The sequence below is a fragment of the Lissotriton helveticus genome, chromosome 3_1 (genome assembly GCF_964261635.1).
Source record: "Lissotriton helveticus chromosome 3_1, aLisHel1.1, whole genome shotgun sequence".
In the NCBI taxonomy this organism is placed as follows: domain Eukaryota; kingdom Metazoa; phylum Chordata; class Amphibia; order Caudata; family Salamandridae; genus Lissotriton; species Lissotriton helveticus.
The window spans coordinates 155,322,772-155,348,712 of NC_136061.1; the positions used below are offsets into that span (position 1 = coordinate 155,322,772).

Consider the following 25,941-nt stretch of genomic DNA (forward strand, 5'->3'; position numbering starts at 1 on the left):
AGTGTAGTAAGGAAATGGCCTTGTTACAACAATGGTATTACTTGTTGTAGAGTGATCATATGGAAATGATCTGAGTGTATATACATGTTGAGGGGCCTGAGGTCTAGAATTGGTCTCAGTGTCCCGTCCTTCTTGGGTATTAGGAAATACAGTGAGTAAACCCCTGTCCCTTGATGTTGTAAGGTGACTATTTCTATTGCGTCCTTTTGAAGCAAAGATAGAACCTCTTGTTTGAGCAACGCAAGATGTTCTGTAGACATTGTACGCTATCTGGGTGGTATGTGTGGAGGGGTAGCTGTACGTTCTAGGCAGTTGCCATACTGGATAATCTGTCTTACCCACTTGTCTGTTGTAATGGAGTTCCAGACAGGTAGGAACTGTGTTAGTCTCCCCCTACATGAGTGGAATGCTGTTGGGGCAGCGGAAGGAAGTCACTGTTTAGTGGTAGGAGAGGTTCGATTGTTGTTATTACCTTGGCCTCTCCCCTTGTTGTTGTTGCCTCTGTAGCCTCCTCTGAAATATCCCCTATTGGAGGATGTTTGTGTATTGTTTTTAAAGGAAGCAGAATTGTCTGCTCCAGCTTGTTTGGAGCCTCCTTTATAGAAGGAGTGACAAAAGGACCCTTTTGTTTGTGTGGATTGCAAAGCACCCATAGATTTGGCAGTTTCAGTATCTCTTTTCATCTTTTCAAGTGCTGTGTCTACAGCTGGGCCAAAAAGCTGCTGTTGGTTAAATGACTGATTTACTATGGTAGTTTGCACCTCTTGCTTAAAGCCTGAGATGCGTAGCCATGCATGGCGTCTAAGGAGGACAATAGTATTGATTGCTCTGGACGCAGTGTCTGCTGCATCAAGTGCGCACTTGATAGATGCATTAGAAATTAGCTTACCCTCTTGGGGTCATTGGCTTGTGCTTTATATTGGTCAGGTAGATGCTATAATAGTGTTTCTAGCTGATCATAATGAGCCCTGTCGTATCTTGTGAGGAGTGCTTTTGTATTAGCTATGCGCCAAGTGTTACTTGCCTGGGCAGCTATTCTTTTGCCTGAAGCGTCTATCATCTTTGATTCTTTATCAGGAGGCGGCGCTTCACCTGATGTTTGGGAGTTTGCTGGAGTTTGTTGGACACGACTAGGGAGTCTAAAGGCAGATGCCCTTAATGTATGCAGGATCCCCAGGAGCAGGCCTATATTTCTTCACTATTCTGGGGTTTATGATCCTAGCCCATATAGGTGATGTGGCAGAGTCCTTCTTCTTTACAGGCACTGGAGGTGGAGGTGCTGTATCTAACTTTCTCTTTCTGTCTGGCACAGTGGAAACATGTACTGTCTTTGGGTCAATATAGATCTTTTTCTGTTTAGGATCATGGTGAAAACGCTCCTCTTCTTCAGGAACCGCTTTCGGTGCCGATTATTTCGGTTCCGAGCGTGATTGTTGCTTTTCTTTGTCTTTAGCTTTTGGAGTCGTGGCAGAGTCCTTTGGCGTAGGTCTTGGCTCAGAAGATCTTGGCTTTGGAGCTGAAGCAGGTTTCGTCGGCTTTGAAGCATCGAAAGCAGGCTTTATTGGTTTCTGAGCCGTTTTTTCTTTCGGAGTCGTGGATTTCGGAACCGGGACATCTTTTGATTTCGGTGCTGAGGGAGCTGGTGGTATTTGCACATGCGGTTTGCTCGGTCCCGAGCTACCGGAAGGCTTTAGTATTTTCTTCGGAGCCGGGCTCAAAGGTGGGGCTCCTGAAGTAGTTTTTCGGTCTCGACTGGACCCTGGAGGCAGAGTGTTGACCTATGCTTTCGATTTGGGTGCTGGGCTTGGGGTGGGGGAGGTAGTACTCACGCGTTGACCCGAAGGTATGGAGTCATCGGAGTTATCTGCCCCAGATATGATTTCGAGATCTTCTGAATCTTCCTCTGGTACATCTGGACCCTCGTCGAAGATGTCTACAGGTTTCAGAGCTGATCTTTGCATGATGTGTCGATGGGCCCTCCGATCTCGAATGGTCTTCTTGGATCGAAAGGATGCACAGGCTGGACAGCAGGACTCGTCGTGTTCTGGTGATAAGCACAGGTTACAGACCTTGTGATTGTCACTGTGCGGGAATTTTGCTCCACACTGAGGGCATTTCTTGAACGGCGTCCTTTCCATGAGCTGTAGGCCTCACGGTGTGGATAGGCCCAACGGCCCGCATCGACGACCGAGCTGATGAGATCGAGTTGATGGTTATGGATGTCGAAAGTTGTTTAGAAGAGTTTAGGGAAGTTTTTTACACATCGAACTACTTAAAAAGTAGATTTCGAACCGGAATAGAAAATTTACATCCAAACTCAGTGGCGGAAAAAAACAATCTAAGGATGGAGTCGATGCCCATGCGCACTATCGTCCAAGGGAGGAGTCACCTATCTTGTGACTACAAAGACTTCTTCAAGACGACAACAACATGCAATCATCCGAGCCCAACACCAGGTGACGATCTAATGCTCAGTGTGAGATCTGCAGCTCATATGCCTCGAACACTTCTTTCAGTGCTGATAATTTTCAGGAACATGGCATGCTGGAAGGCAGAGAATGCAAACGTTGCATGGGTCTGATTTGGCCTTCTTACTCCCACAGGCAGGACACTTATCAAACAAAGAAGCATCTAATATGATAAAATGCCAACAATTTTTGCCACAAAAAAACAGAAAATATAGGGGAGAGATTAAAAACATCAAATGAAAATTCCACTGGTGAGTTTTGAAGGGAAAAAGCCTAAAAAGCCTAGCTCAATGCTACAAGATCTTGTCACCAGGAGCCGGAAAAAAAGAACAGAGGAAACTGCCACCAGCTAGGCATAATGGGATACTGGTGGTCTCGGGGTCCTTAATGGCACAGAAGCTGTTTAAAAGTCACATAATAGCAGCCTGTATGGCTGTATTTTCCTGCTATCTGTCATTTTCTACTTTTACAAAAAGTGTTTGTGAAAGAGATGTAAGCTGTTTTATAAAATATTTACCTAACATTAAGTAGTTACTAGTTATACATATCTATTGGTATATTGATCATTCTGTAAGTACAACTTGAAAAATCTTACTTCTGTAGCTTGTATTTATAGACTGCATAAGAAAACAAGTTACTTACCTGTAACTTTGGTTCCCCAGTATTGGTACTTTCATAGATTCCCATGCTTTGTATCATTCCCCCGTCGTCGGAATGGGAGCCTCGGTAATAGATAAATACCATAGCAGTAGGTACAAAAGTGAAAGACAGGCCTAGGCCTCATCTCATTTTGTAGCCTATCCGCCTCTTTTTGTAAAAGAGACCAAAAAATTGCAACAACCAATCAGAGTAGCCTCACCCCATAGAACCCTCCTGAGAGAGCCTCAGAGCCTCCGATTTTCGTAGCCGTTGTGTAAAAGTAATTACATTTGCTGAAGGCTGAGCTTTCCCAGGGGAGGCGGGTGGGCGCAAGGGAATCTATGAAAGTACCAATACTGTGGAATCAAAGTTACAGGTAAGTAACTTGTTTTCTTGCCCCAGTATTGGACTTTCATAGATTCCCATGCTTTGTATCAGAGTAGCTAGCAGTAATCCGCAAATGCACATTTTGTTACATGCATATCAGCATAACACAGTATAAGTATTATCATAATTGGCCAAAAAACGTTGTAACAATAAATAAGTAATATTATCAAATACAAAATGTGCAATAAAGGAAGGAGGGATAGAAGGGAAAGCTCACCGCTCACTGGAATAAATTCTTTAGGACTGCTTGTCCGACTGCTGTATCACTCCTTGTGGAAGAATCCAAACAGAGGTGTTTCGTGAATGAATGGGCACTGCTCCATGTAACAGCCCTACAAATGTCCTTGATAGGGACACCAGAGAACAGAGCCGTAGATGATGACACTGATCTCGTAGAATGAGCTTTGATCCGTCCCCTCAGTGGCTTTCCCGCTGCTTGATGACAGAAATAAATTGTGCTGGCAATCCAACGTGATATCCCCTGCTTTGACAGGGGCAACCCTTTCCTTGGAGCGCTAAAAGCGACAAAAATTTGCGAAGTCTTCCTGAATTCTTTCGTACGTTGAATATAAAACTTCAGGCATCTTTGGACATCCAAAGTGTGGAGAGATCTCTCCGCCAGAGGTGAAGGTCGAGGAAAGAAAATCTTTAGTACTATAGGCTCATTTAGGTGAAAATCCGAAGGAACCTTTTGGATAAATTTCGGATTTGTCCATAAGGTCAAAGATTCTTTCTTGAACTGTAAGAAAGGCTCAGCAATTGTGAGAGCTTGAAGTTCTAAAACTCTCCTGGCTGATGTTATCGCCAGAAGAAAAGCAATCTTCCAGGACACAAACTTCATGTCCGCTCTATGTATAGGCTCAAAAGGAGCCCTCATGAGATGGGCAAGGACCAGGTTGAGTTGCCAAATTGGAGGAGGAGGTCTCACCGGAGGGAAAGCCCTGAATAGACCCTTCAGGAATTGCTTGATCACCCTCGCGGACCAAAGAGAAGGGCCAGAGGTTGTTCGTCTGAACCTCGAGAACGCTGCCAGATGCACTTTAATGGAAGAGTATTGAAGACCTGATTTGGCCAAAGACAATATGTACGGTAAGATTTTATGAGGAGCCGAAGTAAAAGGGTGAAGATTCTCTTTTTGGCACCATGTACAAAAACGCTTCCATTTTGCTCGATAGGTCCTGTTTGTACTAGGAGCCCGAGCTTGAGCTAAAATGTCCTTGCAATCTTGAGGGATATCTAAAGCATTGAATTCTGGGTGCTCAGGAGCCAAGCTGTCAATTGCAGAGAGCTCGGGTCCGGATGCATTATTTGGCCCTGGGACATCGTCAGCAGGGTAGGAATTGGACGCAGGAGAATTTGTTGATTCTGAGATAGAAGGAGGAGCTCTGTGAACCAAAATTGGCGGGGCCAAGCTGGGGCTATTAAAATCATGGTGCAGGGTTCCGTCTTGAGTTTCCTCAGTATCCTTGGTATCAAAGGAATCAGTGGAAAGGTGTAAAGAAATGTGCCTGACCAGGCTATCGAAAGGGCATTTCCCAGCGACCCTCGATGGTGATACCTGCTTGCGTAGAATTGGCATTTCTTGTTCTGTGGAGTTGCGAACAGGTCTATAAGAGGAGTGCCCCAACAAGAGAATATTCTGTTGAGAGTTCTCTGATCCAATTCCCATTCGTGGGAGACTGACCTTAGGCGGCTCAATGAATCCGCCTCCACATTGCGAGAACCTGGTAGATGTTCTGCTGAGAGAGATATCTGGTGACGAATAACCCTGTTTCCCAGATCTCCTGTGCCTCTTTTGAAAGGAGTTTGGATTTTGTTCCGCCCTGGTTGTTCACATAATGCATGGCCGTCGTGTTGTCTGTCCGCACCAGGACTGTAGAATTTCGAATTTTTTAAAGGAAAGCTTGTAGAGCTGAACAAATTGCTCTCAGTTCTAGTAGGTTGATGTGAGAGGTGCGAAGCTCTGGAGACCAGTGATCGCTCACTTGAAGATCCTGTAATACAGCTCCCCAGCCTTCTAGAGAAGCGTCTGTGGTCAGGACTAATGGAGAGGGAGGAACCGTGAAGGAGAGACCTTCCTCGATATTGCTTGTTACAGTCCACCACCTGATCGCCTTCTTCATGACACGAGTAATCTATATCTTGTCCTCGAAAAACCCCTCTTCTTGACGCCATTGTAAGTCTAGTTGTTCCTGCAGGGGACGCATGTGAAGCCTGCAGTGCGCAATCAATGCAATGCAAGATGACATCGATCCTAGAAGGGATTTGTACTGAAGGACTGAAACAGTTTGTTTCCTTCGAAAACGGTTGGCAGAAAGAATCAGTCTGTTCTGTTTCTCCTCTGAAGGGAAAGCTTTGCAAAGAGTTGTATCCAGAATGGCACCCAGAAATCTTGCCGACCTGGACAGAAGAAGGACAGACTTGCTTCTGTTTAGGCCTAGACCCAGATGACTGAAAAGTTGAATACAATCCTCGACTGCTTTTGAGGCTGCTTGAGAGGTTGGAGCTTTTATCAGCCAGTCGTCCAAGAAGGGAAACACCTGCAGAGACTGCCTTCTGAGAAAAGCTGCCACTGGTTCCAAAACCTTTGTAAATATCCGCGGTGCAGATCTTAGTCCGAAAGGTAGGACTTTGAACTGAAAGTGGCTCTTGGCTACTGTAAAGCGAAGATACCTCCTGTGGGCCGGATGAATGGGAACATGAAAATAAGCGTCCTCTAGATCTAGAGTTGCCATATAATCGCCAGGATTTAGGAGACGCAATATATCCTAGAGAGAAACCATCCAAAAAGAGAGTTTTATGAGATAGGTGTTGAGCTCCCTCAGGTCTAGAATTGGGCGCCACTTTTCTTCGGTCTTGCGAAGCAGGAAAAACCTGGAATAGAATACTTTGCCTCGTTGGGTCTGAGGAACCGAGTCTATCGCCCCTTTGATGAGCAGCTGTTGAACTTCGAGACATAGAAGATTTAGATGTTTCGATTCCGTGGTGTGAGGAGCTCTGGATAGTGGAAATTCTTGAAACTCTAGTGTGAGGCTGAATTGTACGATGTTGAGGACCCACCGATCCGATGTAATAATTTTCCAGTTGTGGAGGTATTCTGATATCCTGCCCCCCACAGATGTTACTAGAGGGAGAGGAACAGTAGACAGAGCCATGAAGCCGCTATTGTCGTTTAGGCGTATCTCTCCCCTGACGTCCCTGTCGTCCTCTTGGCGGTTGACGAGAGAAAGATGCCGATTGACCTTGGCGCTGTGCGTATTGGGGCTTGTATGACTGAGAGGACTGCGAGTAAGAAGAGTAGCGCTGTTGGTTGCCCCCTCTGTACGATGAAAAACCTTTCCCTTTCGCACCCCTGAAAGGAACCTTGTGGTAATGCAATGTCCCCAAGGACCTTGCCGTGTCCGTGTCCTTCTTGATGTCTTGAAGGGCATCATCTATATGCTTCCCAAAAAGCATTTCTCCGTCATAAGGTAAAGCCAAGATTTTATTTTGGACTTCCTGGCGAAACCAGGTTGCCTGAAGCCAGCCCTGACGCCTTAAAACTGCTGATCCCGCAAGAGCTCGGAAAGCGGTGGTTGCTATATCCATAGCACAATCTATCACCTCCGAAGATGAACGTTCTCCTTACTCCAGAATCTTCTTGGCCTCTTCCTTTGCACCACCCGGAAGTTGGTCAACAAACGGGGATAAATCGCACCACATTTGGCGGTCATATCTACCCAGGATTGAAAGAGCATTAGCAGCTTGAACTAGAAGGCTGGCCATGGAGGAGAACCTTTTTCCCACATTGTCCAACCGTCTCCCCTCTTTGTCTGGCGGTGTCGTAAGAGGCGCTGATGGATTTTTGGACTTTCTTTGCGCTGCCTGGGAAATAACTGAGTCCGGCTTTGGTTGACCAGTCAGGCAAGCAGGACTATTTTCTGGAGTCTTATATTTTTTCTCCAGCCGGGGAAGAACAGGAATGACTGTAGCTGGATTCTGCATAATCTTAGTACCTTCCGACCACACATGTTCAACTATCGGTATTGAACGGATGGATGTTCTGTAAGGCTCCTTGAAGTCGTAAAGGAAACAGTCCGTCTGTACTGTAGTAATAGGAAGACCAAACCTCTTGGACGCCCTCTCCATAAGGTTATGGAAACCTCCAATGTCTGCTGGAGGGGAGGTAGCAGGATCCGGCAATGGTGAGGCCGGATCTTGAATAACATACTCGTCCTAATCTTTATCCGGGTCTGGGTTTTGTTCTACCTGATGATCGTCATCAGTTGAGTCATCATCATCCTGAATAGGAACACCCTCCCGATGGCTTTCTTTTGGATCTGGCTCCGAAGGTCGAGAAACCTGAGGTGTCGCTGTAACTGGAGGAGTAGCAGGAATGGAAGGAGGAGGAGGCTGCTCTTGCTGGTCCGAAGCTTGAGACGGAAACCTTCTTTTGTAATCCTGCAGCATCATCTGCAAGTCTGTTAAGAGAGAGTAAGGCATTGCCACCATGTCTTGTTGTTGTTGAGGCCTCTCTTGCTGAACAAAATGGCGTTCCTCCGTATAGTAGTCATCAGAGTCTGAATCCTGATACTTCACTTGAAGTTGGGATGGGCTGTAAGCATCCCCATAAGGGCCATCCTCATCATCTGATTCCTCCTCCAAAAGCAAAGTTGGAGGCAAGGGTGTTACTCTGCGAGGAGATGTCATCTCTGGGGTGATCTGCTGTCTTTTAATAGAAATGTGGACCCTTTGAATCGTCAACGATGTCGTCGACGAGCTCGTCGTCGACGGAAACGTCGACAAACTCGTCGTCAACAGGAACGCCGACGGGACCGTCGACGGAGAGATGGACCTCATCGACGGTGGACTGATCGTTGACGGTGTCGTCGACGAGCTCGTCGTCATAATCATCACCGCTGTCGTCGTCGATGTCATCGTTCTCGTCGACGTTGCAGCCGTCGACGCTATCTTCGATGTCATCATCGTCGACGTTGAAGATGTAAACACCATCGTCGACGAGAAGGGAACAGGTACCCTAAACGTCGACGAAGATATCACTGCAGCCACCGTCGACGAAGCTGCCGTCGACGGTCCCGTCGATGGAGCTGTAACAGAACCCAAGTGAATTTTGGATGTCGTCGTCAACGTACCAGATAGTTTCATCGTCGACGGATGAGATTTGTTATCCGATTTTCCTTCCTGAGGGACAGTAGCAGGTTTTTTTAATACCTTCTCCTTTTCAGATGGTGGAAAAGCAATAGAAGGGGTTTTCTGTACCTTCTTTGATGACTGTGTCTCCTCAGTCCGTCCCAGCCTCTCCTTTACACCTCGGTGAGGAGATTGTTTGGGACTGGGCCTCTCAGACCTATCAGAGGTCACTTGCAGGGCCTTAACAGGGGGCTCAGAAGATGTTGAAGGGGAGGACCTACCCTTTATCTTGGATCTCCTGGAGGACACAGCGGAGGAAGAATCCTCACTGTCGGATGATAGAACCTCCTTACGAGACTTCATTTTCTGCAACCAGGTTAACAAGCGGCCTTCCCTGTCTCTCAAGGTCTTCATAGAGAAAGTCCTGCAGATCTTACAATCTGTGGCCTTGTGATCCGGGTACAGGCAGTATACACAGTCCTTATGCTTGTCCTCAATGTATAGCCTCTTCTTTGAACAGGTAGCACAAGCTCTGAATAAAGCCTTCTTCTCCTTATCAGACTTATTAGAGTTGAAAAAGAAGAAAAAGAAGAAAATTCAAAATCTGAAGAGAAATCTGAGCAGAGCTCAGTGGAGACTCCCTTAGCACAACGTGCGGTAAAAAATCTGAGGCTCTGAGGCTCTCTCAGGAGGGTTTTATGGGGTGAGGCTACTCTGATTGGTTGTTGCAATTTTTTGGTCTCTTTTACAAAAAGAGGCGGATAGGCTACAAAATGATATGAGGCCTAGGCCTGTCTTTCACTTTTGTACCTACTGCTATGGTATTTATCTATTACCGAGGCTCCCATTCCGACAACGGGGGAATGATACAAAGCATGGGAATCTATGAAAGTCCAATAATGTTATTTCTTATGTGTTTCTACAGGCTTTCCTGAAGAAAGGCAAATGTCTACACTCAAGAAGATATCCTTTGGAAAAATGTTCCGGGATACCCACCTGCGAGCAGAACTACTCAAATGCTTATGACTATCAATGGAGATCCCCTAAAAGAGAGCACTCAGTATTCTTCTGGATGAAAAGCTGTATTTGAAGCCTTAGGTAGCAGAGGTGGACGATACCTGATTTTTCCATCCTGGAATAGCTGCGGATAATCATTTGGATACTCCCATTCTTAGCTCAGAGGACAGTCATCCAGGCACTCATCTCGTCGAGACTGAACTGAGGCAACATCCTATATTTGGGGGCAGATAAAGCCTCCATGAGACGGTTTCAATTGGTCCAAAACTCGGCTGCTAGGTTACTCTACAGACTACCAAAAAGTGCACCGGCCTCCTCTCGCCTTCTCGAGCTTCACTGGCTCAATGTGGAGAAACAAATTCGATTCAAAGCCCTGTGCTATGTGCACAGAGCATGATCAGGAGTCGGCCCCTGTTATCTCCATGAAATAGTGAGACCATATCAGCTGGCTCGTCCCCTACTTACCAGTGACCTTTAACTGTGCACTGTTCCCAGAGTCAAACGGACATGCATGGGAGGCCAGTCCTCCGCGTACTTGAGCCCTAGGATTTAGAATGCTCTACCAGAACCCTTGAGAAGTTGCACCTGGCTGACCACTTTTCAAAAACTGCTGAAGACCTAGGTGTTCTGTTAGTCAGCACGTTCTTGCTAAACCCTACCTGTAGCTAAAGAACCGGGAAACCCTGTGTGTGTCGCTGAGCGCTCTATGAGATTTTTTTAATAATAATAATATTTGGCTACCACCTAGTTAGAGATGAATGAGATATGGTGGGGTGTTAAGGTCCAGGGCTTTGTAGGTTAGACAGCCCAGTTTGAACTTCATTCTAGCTTCAACTAGAAAAAGATGATGATGTCGATGATGTGGTCAAACTTTCTTTGTGAATCACAGACATTTAGACCTAGAAAAAAGGGTGGCTTAAGAGGGTTGAGAGATGAAGGATGAGTGAGAAATAGGGTAACCCCACAAGAACTGAGTTTCTGAAGTCTTAGCACAAAATGTTAAGGCACTGGCTGTGTTGTTACCATGGGTTGGTGAAAGGTCATGAAAGTGCCTTTGGACTGGGGCCATTGATACATGTTACTACCTAGGCTGTGGACATTGGTTTAGATAATGCTGATAAATGCAGAGGACAGCGAGGCTGATTAGTGCTTGACAACATAGTTTTTCATTATTGCACATTGCTTTTGATGCTCTTTTTAAAAAAAATCTTTTTTTATTAACAAACGACAAAGAAAAACATCAGGTGACAGTTAGCAGTTCTTACAGTTTCATAAATACATCTCCATATGATCAAATTAAAGGAGTTCTATGTAAAATGGGTAATGGATAAATGGGACACATGTGCCTCCACCACTTCTGAATACGCCGGGGGTACACATAAATATCCTCGGTAGTGATTCCACGACCCCCAAACATTCCCTCATTTCCCTGGGCACCCCCTTGCTGTGTATTCCGACCTCTACCTAAACATGCACCAATCCAAGTCCAAGTCTTCAACCCACTTCTCGAGTCGTGTGCGATATTACGTTTAGAAATCATACACGCTAAGGTGACCCACTGCTTCCTATCGGCATTCAGGTCTGTGGGTTCCCAAATGTTCAGTATGCACCTGCGTGCTTCTGGCTGCACCACCATCCCCAAGACATCTCGTAGTGTGCCATGAATCTTCCCACTCCTGTACCAGTACGTAATGCCACAGTATGTGCATAAACGTTCCAAGTGCCACACTTTCCCGCCTACACTCCCCGTCCTCCGAGCGACCCATATGGACCAGTCGGGACCCCGTGATGTACGACCTATGGAGAACCTTTAATTGTACCAGCCTAAGCTTCATCTGTATCGCAACCACCCGTGGGGAAGAGACCGCCTCCAGCCAATCTTCATCATCCAACTCAATCCCATCCTCAACCCATTGCCTTCTAAGAGATAGCAGTGGGTCCCCTGTACGGTTAATAAGCTTCTTGTATATTAGGGAAATGGTCTTCTCATGAAGGTGGCCGTCTAGTACCCGATCTTCAAGGGTGGAGGCGTAAGGGGGTGTTGTGTCCCTGGGGATGTTTGCAAGCAGGGCATTTCTGATCTGGAGGTAACAGAAGTATTCACGGTCTTGAAGGTGAAACTGTTGCTTGAGTGAGCTGAATGTATGTACCGTGCCTTTCCTCCAAACATCTTTGATCTCTGTAATCCCAATTAGGTCCCACTTGTCAAACCCCTTAGACTTCCATAGACTCACCAGTTTCTCCGAACTCTATATCGGGGTTGCAAGCGTGAGCCTTCCCTCCTACTTGAGATACCTATTGGCTGTGTGCCACACCTGGATGGCATGCGCCGTTGGCCCCGCGAGGGGAAACCGGCGAGGCCTGGCATAGAGCCCCCTAGTGAAATCTCCACCCGGTACCAGCCAACGGTCCATAGCATACCCTGGACCCCCGGGGGGCCCGTATAAAGCATGGTTCACCCCTGCTAGTTGGGAGGCCCCAGTAGCATTTCCTTAAGTCTGGCAGTCCTATTCCCCCGTCATACCAGGGGAGGGTGAGTTTAGAGAACGCTATGCACGGTTTACCGTCCCAGAGAAGCTGCCGCTGAAGTGCCTCCATTTCCCGAAAGTAAGATGCAGGCACGGAGTCCATAGTGTTCTGGAGTGTGTATAAGAACCGGGAAAGGGCCATCATCTTAAATAGCATCGCCCTGCCCAGGAGGGAGAGCGGAAGTGCCCTTCAGCGTGCCACGTCTCCTCTAAATCGAGTCAGTGGGGGACCGAGGTTATTGGCGAAGTATCGGGTCAAGCGTGACATAAATGCCGAGGTACCTAAACCCGGCTCAATTTGTAGCGGACAGTTCCGCGGAACGACTGGTGGGTCACCCGTAAGGACGAAAAGCACTGATTTCGACCAGTTTATTGCGAATCCAGAATATCTACCAAAGATAGCAAGCACATCGAGAAAACAGACAAGGGATCTCCGCGGATTAGTGAGGTAGAGCAAAATATCGTCAGCGTATAACGAGATCTTGTCTTCCCATTCCAACGTCCATCGTATCCCACGGATCTCATGATCCCATCGGACCCACGCCGCCAAGGGCTCCAAGGCCAAGGCAAATAGGAGCGGGGATAGGGGATAGGGGATAGGGGATAGGGGTCTCGTGCCCCTACCAAGGAGAAGGTCAGCAGACTTTCGATTGTTCACCACTACTCTGGCCAGGGGCTGCGCATATAAGAGGCGCACCCAATTCACAAACTCCGGACCGAAACTCAGCTTCTCCAATACTGTGAACAGATAAAGCCACTCAACCACTCAAATGCCACAGTTGCATCTAAAGATACCAGTACCGCTGGTTTCTGGATCGTCTGTGTCCTACCCAGCACTCCATGCAACCGACGAAGATTAAGAGCTTTATTTTCGGCGCGGCATGAAGCCGTACTGATCCGGATGAATCAAGGTGGTGATGACCTTAGCCAATCTCGTTGTCAGCAGCTTAGCAAGAACTTTGGGCTCCACATTCTGCAACGAGATGGGTCTGTACGGTGAACAGAGAGTCTTGGACTTACCCGCCTTATGGATAACCACTATGTTTGCCACCCGCTGGTCGTATGGAAGCTGTCCCTCTTCTCTGCACTCCACCAACATGGATCGGAGGAATGGGGCAAGCCTGTTGGCGCTCAGTTTAGACAGTTCTATGGGAATCCCGTTCGGGCCCGAGCCCTTCCCAGAATGTACTCCTCTGATGGCCAGTGCCATGATGCTCTTTAATACCTTTAACTGATAAGCATGACTGGGACATTAAGGATTATGAATGCCCGTGGTGACTGAGGTTTAATATTGCCTGTTGCCAGTAATGATGCTCATTATTAGCTTCCACAAATTTATATTACTACCCAGGGCGACTGAGTTAAATTACTGGCTGGTTCCATTAATGATCACTGAAGCTCATTTTTGTTTGGGGACATTGATGGTGACTACATACTGAGAGCATTGTCACGGGACAATTTAAGCCCCTAACTGGCCATAGCCTTTTATGTTGATTAATTCTTGGTTCCATTTAGGTTCCTTACTTTCCAGGTCTTTTAATACTGAGTATCTAGGGACGTATCATTACAGTTAAATTACTGGCTGGTTCCATTAATGATCACTGAAGCTCATTATTGTTTGGGGACATTGATGGTGACTACATACTGAGAACATTGTCACGGGACAATTTAAGCCCCTAACTGGCCACAGCCTTTTATGTTGATTAATTCTTGGTTCCATTTAGGTTCCTTACTTTCCAGGTCTTTTAATACTCAGTATCTAGGGACCTATCATTACAGATTGGGTTTATTATTAATGATCATAACTCAATGGAGTGATTAATAATAATAACGGTACTGTTGAACTTTCCTGTTTTTACTTAATCTTTCATTACTGCCCAGTGCCATTAAGGTTCATTAGCACTTTGAACCAACTGAGGTTTAGTACACTGATTACCACTTTTTGTCATTAATACTCATTAGAACAAAATGGCTTCTAAAGCTTTAAGGCTCATATGACAGATCAGTCATATTTATAAAGACCCAAGACCATGATTGCAAGGAGATTGTGCTTTCACATTAAAAAATATTACATTCACTGAAAAACTTTATTGAAGGCTGTCCAGGATCTAGAAAATAAACCTCAAAAGACAGGAAATTTATCGGAAAACAACCTTTACAATGCAGTCATTACATCGCACTTCCTTTACATACCAGTCATTACATCGCAACATCCTTTACATTGCATGCCATTACAACGCAGCCATTACATTGCACATCCCTACAACGCATGTCATTACAATGCATGTCACTACAACGTAGGCATTACATCACAAGTCATTACAACGCATACCATTACAACGCATAGTACCCTAACACTATGCGACACTTACCTAACTGTTGCACTCACTGGAGTTAGAATAGTAATTTTTACCCCTACACTATCCAACACTTACCATACTGTTGCACTCATTGGAGTCAGAATAGTAATTGTTACCCCTACACTATCCAGCACTTACCCTACTGTTGCACTCACTGGAGTTAGAATAGTAATTATTACTCCTATACTATCCAACACTTACCTTAAATGCAATGTAATGGTATGCATTGTAATGGTATGTGTTGTAAAGGTATAATGCGATGTAATGGAATGCATTGTAAAGGTATTTTCTGAAAATGCGATGCAATGGCATGCTATGTAAAATAATTCGTTGTAAAGGATGTTGTGATGTAAAAACGGTGTTGTAAAGGCATGCATTGTAAATGTATGCGTTGTAATGTCATACATTCAAATTTACCAGTTAATGCAACAATGTAATCTTAACTCCCGCACTCGCTATTATCTTTTTCAAAGCTCAATCATTATCTCGTGCATAGTACCATCCTCTATAAAATTATTTATACAATATCTGTAATCCTTAAAAATGGATGTAATTGTACTTTTAAAAGCATAAAGCGTGGAACAGCAACATCCGTTTCTGTTTTGTAAGTAGTATTCACCCAGACATAAACCGCAAATAAACCTTAACTAACGTTTTTTTACAATGATTTTAGTATTAACATTACATGAAGTATGGCTGAGCCTGAGTGGCATTATTGACCATTTTCCACATTCAAAGACAATACTTTTAATTATTTGATGAATATATTTCTAATATTGCTTACAGAGTTAATGACTTACAGATACTGTACTTACCATATTTGGCACTGAAGAGAGCCTCTACTTTCTTCCTCAGATTCCTTGTAATATCTCCGATTCCCTCTGCAAAGTTGAACCAATTATTAAACGTTTTCTGTCCAGATACATTTTAAACGCTGTGCCATCAAGCGAGTACAATAATGTATTTGCCATTCTCCAGCAACCCTTGGCACTGAGTTTCCTGTTCTCCAATGTCCAATGATCAATCCCAGATATTGTGGCTAGAAAAGTCGATGTAGATTATAGACCAGCTCATAATTTTAGTGACATGAAGTTATTATGAAGTGGCTGCCGGCCAGTCAGCCACATGTAATCAGTACAATGATCTTGGTACCATGTCTAGTGGCCAAGTGTGCACACAAAGGAGACCACCTTCACAGTTTTAACAATCAGTCCAATGTAATTTTTAGTATCACAGGGGACTAACGACAAGTCCAAATTAATTATCTTTTGTGCTATTACTCCAGATGGGGGCATAAGGAGCATGAGCACAGAACGCCGCTGCAGCCTATACCTCTAGATTTGCATCTTTTGGGAACATATACATGGATTCTGAATTGTAAAGCTTCATTCTGGAGCAAATTAGAAGATGCTGAGCATCTCAGAGTTGCAACAGACTTTTTTTATCCTGTTCCCAATGTGCAACGCCAACAGCTAACGTATAAAAGGCAAGGGTGTCTGAGCTGTAATTAAAATTCACAAATACTTTCTATACTGCATCATCAAATCTCAAAAGATCTCCAGATTCTCTCTGGTCTAAATCTTGGCAGGTATGGTATAAAAATGTTAATATTTCTGATGTTCCTGGCATATCCACTTTTCTCTGGATCTTTCTGATTCGGAGCCAAAAGTTGTATGCATTACATGAAAATGGTAAAAGCAGATCACAGCTATGAATGGTCTTTCCAACAATTCTTATGACTGCTAAAATTCACACCAATCATAAGTTAACAGAAAAAGCACCTGTTCTAATGCCCTCACCCATGTGTGATGAATACAGTATTTAAAAATGTCTGTTCTACTCCTATAACTTACCCTCAATCCGTCTCTCTTCAAATCTTGACTCGTCGCTTAATCTTCTAGTTGACCCTGTGAAAGAACAAGGAAGAACTATAAATCAACGACAGAGCATAACGTTTATAGTTTAGGGACTTACCCAACCTGCCCACAAAAAGGAGAAGCATTTACAATGTAACTATTTACTGCTCTTTAATCATTTATTTTTCATTGATTTCTTTTTAAATGTATAATGTCCATTTCTTTCCTCAGCACACAACAGATTATTCATGTACAGAATGTGTAAAACGCTCTATCAGCCTCTGCATCATGTCTGCTCTATAGAACTGCTAATAGATAATAATATAAAATAAATGAAAACGAAACCTTCTATTATACATGCTAATGTTTTCAAACCCATCCCAAAACAGACATAAGAACAGGATGACACATTATTCTAAATTACAAAACATGAACCAGCTACTAATGTGCTATACTTCATACACATTTTGCCATGACATTATATTACAAAATCAATTCCACAACTGTAGGACATGCCCTTGCTATGTTAGTGTGCACTAGCACAGTGTCCAGACACTCTCCAAAGGTGCACACGGAACCCTCCAGGCCACCAACAACAGGCGGCTACAAACATTGTCTGGACACGCTGCTCTTCCTTACTCTGTACTAATGGCCCACAACTGAAGCTTGCATGGGAGGGATGACAGAAGAAAAAGACCGCCTGGGTTCTCCTTCATCTTCTGCCACTACAGCGGTTGGTATAAACCAAAGCATATGCAGGGGTAAAGTGGGTTTCATTATTTGTAAACCTATTTCTCCCTAACAAGGAGCTCTATGATGCCTCACTATGTGTTCCATCTATCTCCATCACCCTGGCTCTAAGTGATGGAGTTCAGCTATAACAGGTATGCCAGGGTTATGGACCAGGAGGCAGCAAACTCTATTCAGCTGCATTGCTCGAGTGAAAATGCATCAAAAGCTGCTTGAGGTAGTTGACACCAGACCAGCGAAATGGATTTAGAACACTTTTTGAAGTGATAAATGAAGATCTATAATACAAGAAGCTTACGTGCTTTACTTCAGTAATCTTACGTGCTAAGGTTTCCGGTCGATACTTGGAGTCATGAGAAGTCACATGATTGGCTACAGAGCTGTGTATATCAGCTGAGTTGAAAGAGGCTTCTGTTAAAGAAATACAAACACCTTATGTTAGAAAACAACTTCAGTACTAGTCTATACTCTTGAACAAGTTCTTCCATTTTCTACTCAAATCCAAATTTTAATTTCTACACTTCTTTTATTTTAACTGTATTAAACATTTTCATCAAAAAGGCTTTATACTGTAAAGGTTTCACCAGGATTGATAAAGACATAAAATATCAAGGAAACTGAAAAAAAAAAGTGTAACCTTCCAGCGCATCAAAAAATATTTATCAACAAACCATATGGCTTAAAGCGTTGAGTGAATTCCATGATTTATGAACTATATCATTTATTATGAGGATTTCTACCAATGTGATTAAAAATCATCTTTTCTTTGGACACTGAGCTGGCTCTGGATTCCGGACTGGGGCGTGCCTGCAGGGGCGTAGAGGGCTGCTGCCTCACGGACCTTTTACCCCAACAGCAAGTACTATGGGTTGGGTTGGGAAGAAGCACTCTGCTAAGTTGGGGTGGCGGGCGGTTCTTTGTCCGTTAAGCAGGGAGGCAGGGAGGGGGGTTGGTTGGGTTGAATGGGATTTTGTTTTTCAGTTTGTGTTTATTGAGGCAAGTAGTGCAGGACCTTGTATACAAGGAACACGATGGACAGGCAGTCATGTCAAGCGTAGGTCGGGAGATTCACTCCCCCATTTCCACCACTACACTGATGGCGCACGACCTACATAGTGAGGTTTCACGGGACTCCCTGGTGGCCCCCCTGCGAGTGCTAACGTGGAATGTCAGGGGATTAGGAGATAAAATTAAGAGGGGTCTGGTTCTGCAGGCCATAAAACGCCATAATCCTGCGATAATCCTGCTGCAAGGGACGCACCTTATAGGGAAGGCATGCCAAGCTCTAGACAGGAGAGGATATAAAATGGCAGTGCACTCTGAATTCACGTCCGGCTCCAGGGGAACTGGTATTTTGATTTTAAAAAACGCACCGTTCTTAATATTGCAGACTAAGGTAGATGACCAGGGGCGCTTCGCTGCGATACAGGGCCAATGGGAGGGCCGACTCTTCAATATAATATCGGTGTACATTCCGCCGGCGTTGCACTTCATAGCACTGCCTGTACTGGGAGAATTTGTTCTAGCCGTGCCACAAGGAGATCTGATTATAGGGGGAGACTTCAACACAACGATAGACAAAACACGGGATAGATTCCCCACTAGAAAGCAATCATCCGGGCCCTCTCGGTTTCAGAGCTCCCTCGAAGCAATGGGACTGACAGATGTCTGGAGGCATATGCACCCCACGACTAATCAATACATTTTTCACTCCACGGTACATAACAGTCTATCGCGGATAGACCACTTCCTGCTTCTGAGAAACCGACCGCAAAACGTAGAGAGTGTAGACATCAAGCCTAGGGGTATATCAGATCACTCCCCGGTATTGTTGAAGCTGGCTTGCCAGGAAAAAACCCGCAAGAGAATATATCCTATTTATCCCAACTATTTTAAGATCCCACGTATAAAGAAAGAACTTAAGATGGCTACTAGGCACTACTTTGAGGAGAATACATCCTCTGTAGAGTCACCCTCGATACTTTGGGAGGCATATAAAACAGTCATCCGGGGACGGGCGATAGCCTCCATCACTGGGTATAAGCGATCACAGCAGCAGGAACTGTCGACGTTGGAGTTGGCCCTGCATGCAGCGAATGATGCACATATGGCAAACCCAACAACGGACACAGCGCACGCCCTACATGTATGCCAGCAGCAACACGAAGAGCACCTGAGGCAACAAACGGTAGATAGTATTACAACAACCACACATAGAATATACGAAGTGGGGGACAAAGCAGGGAAATTACTGGCCTGGCTAGATAAGAAAGGAGGCAGCACCAATGGAATACAATCCCTACGCACAAGGGAGGGAACATTACATTCACGCCCCCAGGAGATAGTACACACACTTGCAAAATACTTCTGGGTAGTCTACACTCCAGAGCAGGTTGTATCGGAGGTTGCTGCATTAGAAACATTAAGCCATATAAACACGCTGGCATTGACACATGAAGCTAGCATGGAGCTAGAGGCAGACCTCACAGCGGATGAAATAGAACTAGCGATAGGGGCGATACAATCAGGGAAGGCGATGGGCCCTAATGGAATCCCCATAGAATGGTACAAGATAATGTCTGATACCCTTAGCACACATCTATTGGCAATGTTTAATGACAGTCTGTCGACTTAGGAACTCCCCTTGGACCAACGTACTGCGACAATCGTAGCAATTCCAAAACCTGGCAAACCCCCTTGGGACTGCACGTCATACCGCCCTATCTCACTGCTGAATGCAGAAGCTAAAATACTAGCGAAATTGTTAGCCAGTAGGTTGATGACCCACCTCCCACAACTGATCCATCCGGATCAGTCAGGCGTTATGCCCAACAGAAATACCTCCCTCAATCTCAGACGAGTCCATGGGGTGTTGGCACGAGCATCGTCGTTAACAGACCCGGTGGTGATACTGTCACTAGACGCCAAAATGGCATTTGACATGGTAGAGTGGGGATATCTTTTCGCGGTACTGTCCAGAATGGGGTTTGGGCCTAAATTTCGGGCTTGGATAAGGCTTTTATATACCAACCCAATGGCGCAGGTAACGGCTAACGGACACTTATCACACACGGTGCCATTGGCCAGAGGGACACGTCAGGGCTGCCCCGTCGCCCTTGTTGTTCGCGTTGGTCCTAGAAGCTCTGGCTACCCTAATCCGAGCAACCCCCTTATTAAAAGGTATAAGTTGGAAGGAGGGATGGGAGGATCGCCTCTCGCTCTATGCCAACGACATGTTGGTATATTTGACGGACCCGGAAACTGGAATCCCTGAACTTCTCACACTTCGCGATATTCATGGGAAAGCGTCAGGATACACCATAAACTGGACTAAGTCAGTGTTGTATGTCCTGAGGGGTCCGGCGCCTATACTCCCGAATGACTGCCCACTACTACTAGCGGACAACTCGTTTAAATATTTAGGAGTACATATCACCAAACGCGAGACCGATTTTTTTGAAAAAAAATTTGATGCCACCATTAGAACGACTAAGACGGGATGTGACCCACTGGGAGTCTTTGCCCCTGACCTTGCTGGGCAGAGCAGCGCTGTATAAGATGATGGCACTGCCCAGATTTCTCTATGCACTCGATAACACTCCATATCCGGTTCCGCTACGATTTTTTAAACAGGTGGCACCTCTAGAAACGAACCTATTGTGGGGGAGTCGCCCGGCCCGTATTGCACAAATCATATTAAACAAGGGCTGGTATGACGGGGGGGATTGCATTACCTAATTTACAGCTATATTACTGGGCGGCACATTTGAAAACCCTCAATAACTGGATTCATGCACCTCAAGACGACCCAGCATACAGGGCCGATAGGGCACAAGTGGGCTCAGACAACATGCTTGCAGTGCTCTACAATAGAAAATTAGCCGCTAAACTGATAGGACCCACGAAACACTCTGTCACACTCTGGTACACGGCGCAAGCGAAACTGGGATGGAAGGGAACTATAACCAAACTCACCCCGCTATGGGATGCCAGGGAGTTGGGACAATTGAGAAAAAGTAAGGGCTTCACGCAGTGGGACAATATCGGCATATCCACGGCAGGGGACCTCTGGGACAAGGGTACAGTAATTCCCTTCACGCAACTACAACAGCAATATGACCTAGGTCCAACTGAAGCGTATAGATATGTACAGATTAGACACGCTCTTCTGACGGCGCTATCAGAGGGGGCTGAAGTTCCGGAGGCCTCCCCACTGGAAGATCGGCTTTTAACCGACTATATGCAGCGCAGTGCTACATCACTCACATACCGTAAATTACTTAACAACCTACCGGACCCGACACTGAAACTACGCGAAACATAGGTGGAAGAGGAGAGCGGGTTAGATGATACGGAGTGGTTGGAGGCCCTAGCGTCCCCTAGGGAAGTGGGCATCTCTGCTAAATTTAGACTAGTACAGCTGAAAATCCTACACCGCATTTACTACACCAGGACCACTTTATATAAGCTTCAGCGCGCGCAGCATCCCTTCTGTCTCCGTGGCTGCGAGGAGGAGGGTACTTTATTTCATACCTTATGGGAATGTCCAGTAATAACTGAATTTTGGCAACAAGTGATGCGCACCATCTCGCAAACACTAAAAGTGTCTCTCTTACCGGAACCACGGAAACGTCTCCTTAATGTATGGGACCCGAATGATCTGACTCGCCACGGACAGATATGGGGGACATTAGGAATGATGATTGCTAAGAGGGACATTGCACAGAAATGGGGTGTAGCGGATAGACCTACATTGTCAGCTTGGTGCAAACATATGGACCTGATCATGATTACGGAACGTTCAGTATATGCTAACAGGGGGAGTCCACGCAAGTGGAATCAGATATGGACTCCTTGGAACGTTTTTAGGGGGGAAATATGTGAACCACTGCCAGAGGGAGACATTGATAGTCCGGACGAGGAGATGAAGGAGGTTTAAGCTGATCGGGAGGAGGGATTGTTAATGACCTATGTCGAGATATAATACTGCCGCCATGTTTTTTTATTTGTCCTACTAACTACAGAGAAGTGATTGTAACTTTATCATATTACTGAAAATACTCCTGCCGTTGTACCTGCCTTGTTTAGTAATGAAAAATAAAATGTTTATAAAAAAATCATCATTTCTATTCAATGTTATTTAACTAACACAACTGAATTTCTCTACGCCATATTTCATTACAGTCTTCCATGTACCTGGCAACGTAATGTGAATTATGTCTATATCTTCGGGCTCCTGTTTTATCTGCTTTACTCCTCTCCGATCACCTGAGGTTCCTAAAGGAAAAAGAGAGTATCTAGTGATTATATGAAAAATCACTAAGAGGAAGCTTTCTTCAAATTTGTTCCTGTGTGTAATAGACCTTACCTCATTACCTATACCTACCAGAAGTGTTTTTGCTTTATTTAAAACTGGATTAGGGGCCTGATTTACAGTTTGGCTTACTGGTACTCCTTCCGCTTCACTAAAGTGTGTTGGGATATAATGCACTTGTAATAGGCGGACGGGATATCCATCACGTTTGTGACGGAGTATTTGTCTGCCAAACCCTAAAACAGGCCCTACGTATCAAGTAGCATGGAAACATCTGAATTCATACTTAGTATTTTCTAGATGGGTATTCCATGTGACTCTCTGAAATACTGCTTCTTATAATTGTCTGCATCCTGATGGCACTGCTAAAAACCAGTAGCAGCCTACAAGCCTTTACTGGCAATGGAGAAGCCAATCAATCCTCTCACGAGGAGTTTGGTACTGGTCTTTCTGCCCTTATCCTGTTTCCTACTTCTGTACAACTGTGTCTAAAAGTTCATGTGAACCTGCACCATAAATTCATAGGCTGCAATAGTTCTCATGAGGTAACCCCACTAGCCTCTCCCTTTGAGTGAGACACCTTCCCTCACTTACACAAGCTTCAGATGTCCATACTAAAGATTAAGCAACAGATACTTAGGGTGTTTACAAGCGGCATGCTATTGTTTATGGCAATACTGGGTAGCATTATTTGTCAGGTGCTGAATCCCTGCACCATTACAATTTATGCACCTTGGAACATACGATAATGTGGTAATTCTATGTGGAATGTGGTAATACTATGGTGTAAAATTGGAATATGTGTTTTTTATCCACACAAAATCTGAAAACTCTTACCCGGTGAACATCAAATTCCGCAAAAGTTTACCTGGTGAATACTGTGAGGGCAAAAATCTGCAAGGGTGCAGCATTACTGCAGCAGTTATAATTCCAGTTTAGAGGCAAACCACTGTTTGTGCCCAAATCAGGATTACTTGTGGCATTGTACTAAGCCCCTAATACCAACAGATTTAATCATCCCTTCAGAAGGAATTACACAGTGTGGTACCGAAACAATAGAAACAAACTGAGTGCTCTGCCTTTGCTCTGAGACTTGTTTTAGAGTAAACTGCCTCACTCAAAAAGACATTTGGTAGTGGATACAATTTGAAGAAAGTAAGTGAAGTAATTTGTGTCGTGTGCCTGAGACTCTTCAGTGGTAAGACCTACCATACAGAAGATTTTTATTGTTCCAGCTTTCTAAAAAAATATAGTTTGGTGGCATTAGCTTCAAATTGCATGAAGAAGTGTACTTTCAGTTGGTTGCAAGAGGAAATTTAAAGTAAGCCTCCATAACCGCACCTATGCAGCGTAACGTTGAACGAGATTTTGGAATTAGGCCCAAATAAGAGAAAGATCCCCTTTCCATGTTACTGCTGTATTCACAATAGTGCATGGTTGATTGTGTGTGAAAAAACACAATATTTAATTAATTAAAAAACACGGAGTAATTTTATTCTGGCCACCAACTGCCTTTTCTGAGCAAGTTTTTGTGAATGTGCTTCATTGCTTTAGTGCAGATTCCCTAGTTTAATGTGAGATGTAATAGAACAATTCTTTTACCACTGAAGAAATCTTTTCAGGTGCCCTATAAACTGACAAACAATCTGTAAAAGGTATGGTCCAACAGCTAAAGTAACGGAGCTGATTCTCTCTAATGTGAACAGCTGACAATATCAAACTTGAAATAAAAGTGTAGCAGTCTTTGAAAAACAGCCTTTTGCCCTACCCTTTTGTAAAAAATAACAGTGGCCTGGAGCATTTTACAGCCCACTATATATTAAGATAGTGTCCTCTGAGACAGTGCCCCTTTAAAATCATGGCTCTCAAACAACGATTACCATTTAACATTTTAAGTTACCTGGCTCGCAGTCTTCAACAACACCGATGTTTTCAGATCTACAAAATAAAAGAAAGTTGTTAGTGCCATTAGATACTCTTAATTAAATAGTGTTTTAGGAACAGCCGCAGACCTGTACAGTCAGTTTTTATGGTTAATAATTCATCTTGATATAAAGGCATCATTCAATGGATTGATTGTGCTGCCTGTGTAGCAAATTCATTCAAAGCAATCATCCCTTTCAGAAATCAGGCCAAAGCTATTGAGTGAGTGCACTTTTAAGGCACAAGTAGACTAAATTCAATGATTCCTGGTGCTCGGGTAGTTGAAAAAGGTGATAGTTTGACATCACTGCAAACTGAAGTTTTCCATAAATCTCCACACCTGGCTCAGAAAGGTAGTGAGATGCCTACTTCTTCACAGTCCAATATCAAAAAGTACCTTAATCTCCAGACCAGTCAATCATTACCCACTTAACTTTTCCTCAATCAAAGGGAAGCATCCGATCTGATGGTCTTTTCAGGATCTGGCACTTTCCAGCTGTTATTCTTGATATGCAAACACTCAACACTATGCTACCTAGCGGTGCTAGAGCAAGGAAGTATAGGCGCACAATCAAGGTGAAAGATATTAAAAAAAAAAAACGAATTAAGTGAATCTTTGATTTGTTCCACACAACCAAATAAAGCTCTATCATGCTACTGGCCCCACACTCTTTTAAATTCTAAACATTTGACTTTTTAACCTCATGAAAACATCTGAATCACATTATAGAATAATAATGTTGGGAATGCAATGTTAAACAATTAGTAAACATAGTAACGTATTATCTGAGGTTGATAATTAGGGTGACTGATTACTAAGGGCAACAACACCAGGGCTGTTCCTTTAGCCTTCATTTTGTATTTGTGATTGGATTACACAACAATAAATTACAAGTAGAAAATGTAAAAAGCATGTAGATAATTAACTAAGTACACATTTTTCTGCAAATCATCCTAATAAGATTGACCAATTTACATAAAATTTCCAATAACCTCCATCTCTGATAGTTGACCCAATTCTTAATCTAGGGATTAGCATCAATATATTTGCCTAACATCTATATCTGCATATCTTGAAGAACCTGCTGACTGAAAAGCAAACATAATGGCTGTGTGCAATAATTAGGATCCTACTTCTCACCACTCATTTGCTTATGTAAACACGTTCACCTTGTCAATAACAGGTGATGGTTACATTATTTGATGTTCTCTCAATTTTTGACGAGGGAGACCCGTAGGTTTGCAATATTCAGGTTCTGCTCCACAGAGGCCTAAACACTTGTCTTCTGTAAGATTACAATGCCAGGCACTCACACTATCTGGGACTTTAGCAAATATAGAGCATTATTTAGAACTTTTCAGAGTTTTCTGTCCACCCTAAAGTGTGAACCTGGCTACAGGCTCTAAACAGGGCCAAAGGGACAGCTGCCAATTTTTGATGACTGTCCCATATCTGCCAAGCTCTAAATAACTTAATCTAAATGACAGAAAACACTTCCCCTCCACCAGTCTAAAAGGAGCCATTAAATACATATGAGATTGTCTACAGTCGTGTTTGTTACAATTCAA

At 44.3% G+C, this 25,941-nt stretch overlaps 1 protein-coding gene across 4 annotated transcripts in view; it reads right to left on the bottom strand.

The window, feature by feature from the left end:
- GTF2IRD1 (GTF2I repeat domain containing 1) overlaps positions 1–25,941 on the bottom strand; it is a 1,361,292-nt gene that overhangs the window by 387,069 nt on the left and 948,282 nt on the right. For 3 of the 4 annotated variants that reach the window (XM_078679431.1, XM_078679429.1, XM_078679430.1), the window contains 5 exons: positions 24,350–24,387; positions 22,332–22,412; positions 17,457–17,546; positions 16,383–16,436; positions 15,345–15,410 (listed from right to left, as the gene is read on the bottom strand). In XM_078679431.1, coding sequence (XP_078535557.1) covers positions 15,345–15,410; positions 16,383–16,436; positions 17,457–17,546; positions 22,332–22,412; positions 24,350–24,387 — 329 coding nt within the window. The remainder of the gene's footprint in view (positions 1–15,344; positions 15,411–16,382; positions 16,437–17,456; positions 17,547–22,331; positions 22,413–24,349; positions 24,388–25,941) is intronic. The other variant, XM_078679432.1, reaches the window with a different exon arrangement.